Source organism: Eimeria mitis, genomic scaffold, assembly GCF_000499745.2.
Source record: "Eimeria mitis Houghton genomic scaffold, Emh_scaff458, whole genome shotgun sequence".
NCBI lineage: Eukaryota > Apicomplexa > Conoidasida > Eucoccidiorida > Eimeriidae > Eimeria > Eimeria mitis.
Window position 1 is genome coordinate 12854 of NW_013572891.1, and position 1918 is coordinate 14771.

Genomic DNA, 1918 nt, shown 5'->3' on the forward strand with positions numbered 1-1918 from the left:
GCAGCAGCAGCACCCGTAGGTGCAGCTACTGCGTGCAGCCACAGCACAAGTGCTGGTGGTGAGGGGATGCTAGGCTGTCTTCGTGAGTGTGAGTCTGTGGCTGGTGAATCTAAGGAAAAGAGAAAAGAAGTAAAGAGGAAGGGGCTGGGGTGTACGTACACCCCAGGCACAGCGTTGTGGGTGCGGCGGTGGCTGCTGCGGGGGGCCTCCTCGGGGGGCTGTGCGTTTGTATCTCCGCAGTGTACAGACACCCGAGTGACAGCAGACGACGTGCGTCTGGCTTTGCTGCTGCTGCTGCGCATGCACTGGGTGATGCTGCCGCGCTGCAGCAGCAGCAAGCAGCAGCAAACGCTAGCTATCCCAGCACCACCTGGGGTGTATAGGCAGCTGCAGGGGATCCCGCAAGGCTCCAACCTATCGGGGCTCCTCTGCGCTCTCTTCTACGGCCACAGAGACAAACACCCCCGCGTGCAGCGCCTGCTGCGGGGCCTGCTGCAGCCCCCGAGGCCCCTAGTGTATCGCAGCAGCAACAACACTGCAGCTGCTGCTGCAGCAAGCCCGCCCCATAGACAAATACACCAGCAGCAGCAAGAACAGCAACAGAGGAAACAACAACAGCAGCAACAACCACAGCACCAACAACAGCAGCAACAGCAAAAGCAGCAACAACAGGAGCAACAGCAACAGCAACACCAACAGCAGCCACAGCAGAAGCAGCACCACCACCAACAACAGCAGCAACAACAGCAGCAGCAGCAACAGCAGCAGCAGCAGCAGCAGCAGCCATCGCTGGAGTTCTTTGAGCTGCTGTGGGAGGCCCCAGGCCTCGCAGCAGCAGCAGAGCCCGGGGGGGCCTCGCGCCCCTCGCACTTTATTTACTGTGACCCGCTGCTCCTGCAAGTGGTACCGAGGGGCTGCAGCCGTCGCCGGGCAGCAGCAGCTTCGACAGGCAGCAGCAGCAGCAGCAGCAGCAGCAGGAACTGCAGCAGTAACAGCAAGAGCAACAGCAACAGCAGCAGCAACAGCAACAGGAGCAGCAGCAGGAGCAGCAGTACCAGTTCTGCTGCTGCAGCAGCTGCAGCAGCAGATGCTGCTGCCTGTTGTGCATCTCCTCGAGTAGAAGCGAGGCCTAGCATGAGGTCCCTGCGGAGCTGCCGTTTGCTGCTGCTGCAGCTGCGGCGGCTGCCGCTGCCGCCGCTGCTGCTGCGCTGGGTCGATGACTTTGTCTTTGCCTCTCCGAGTGTATCTGCAGCAACAGAATTCCTGCGGCTGCTGACGCAGCAGCAGGTGTGGGGCCCCAACGTCAACGACAGCAAACTGCGGCTCGAAATAGACTGCAGCTGGGGGCCCCACGCGCAGCAACCGACTGGAATATATACTGCAGCAGCAGCAGCAGCAGCTGCAGCAGCAGCAGCAGCAACAACAACACCAGGAGAGCCAGGAGGTGGAGCATCACCACCACCACCACCACCACCACCATCACAACAACAACAACAACCACCACCACTATCACCACCACCATCACCACAACCACCATCACCAGCAGCAGCAGCAGCACCACCACCACCATCACCATCACCAGCAGCAGCAGCAGCAGCAGCAGGAGCAGCAGCAGCTGGCTCAGTATCTCGCACGCGTCTACACTGGGCTGGCATGGAGCTGGTGGTTCCTTCATGTGGCTCTCGCTTGGAGTGCCGGGGCCTTCACTGGCGAAAAACGCCGCAGCTCACTCTCCGCGATCTCGCTGCGTTGAGGAGACGAACTGCGTCAGGATTCATCAGCGTCAGCTCACTATACACTCCAGAATATTCTATACACAAATAGCATATTTTGTATTATGGAGTTTATGCATATATATATATATATATATATACATGTGTGTGTGTGTGTGTGTGCGTCTCTGTGTGTGTGTGTGTGT

The 1918-nt window shown here is 58.9% G+C and overlaps 1 protein-coding gene across 1 annotated transcript in view; it reads left to right on the forward strand.

The window, feature by feature from the left end:
- The window catches only part of EMH_0013010 (uncharacterized protein), a gene marked incomplete at both ends in the record, with an annotated part of 17456 nt that overhangs the window by 12012 nt on the left and 3526 nt on the right, over positions 1-1918 (forward strand). Inside the window, 2 exons of the mRNA XM_013499705.1 lie at positions 1-15; positions 167-1665. Coding sequence (XP_013355159.1) covers positions 1-15; positions 167-1665 — 1514 coding nt within the window. The remainder of the gene's footprint in view (positions 16-166; positions 1666-1918) is intronic.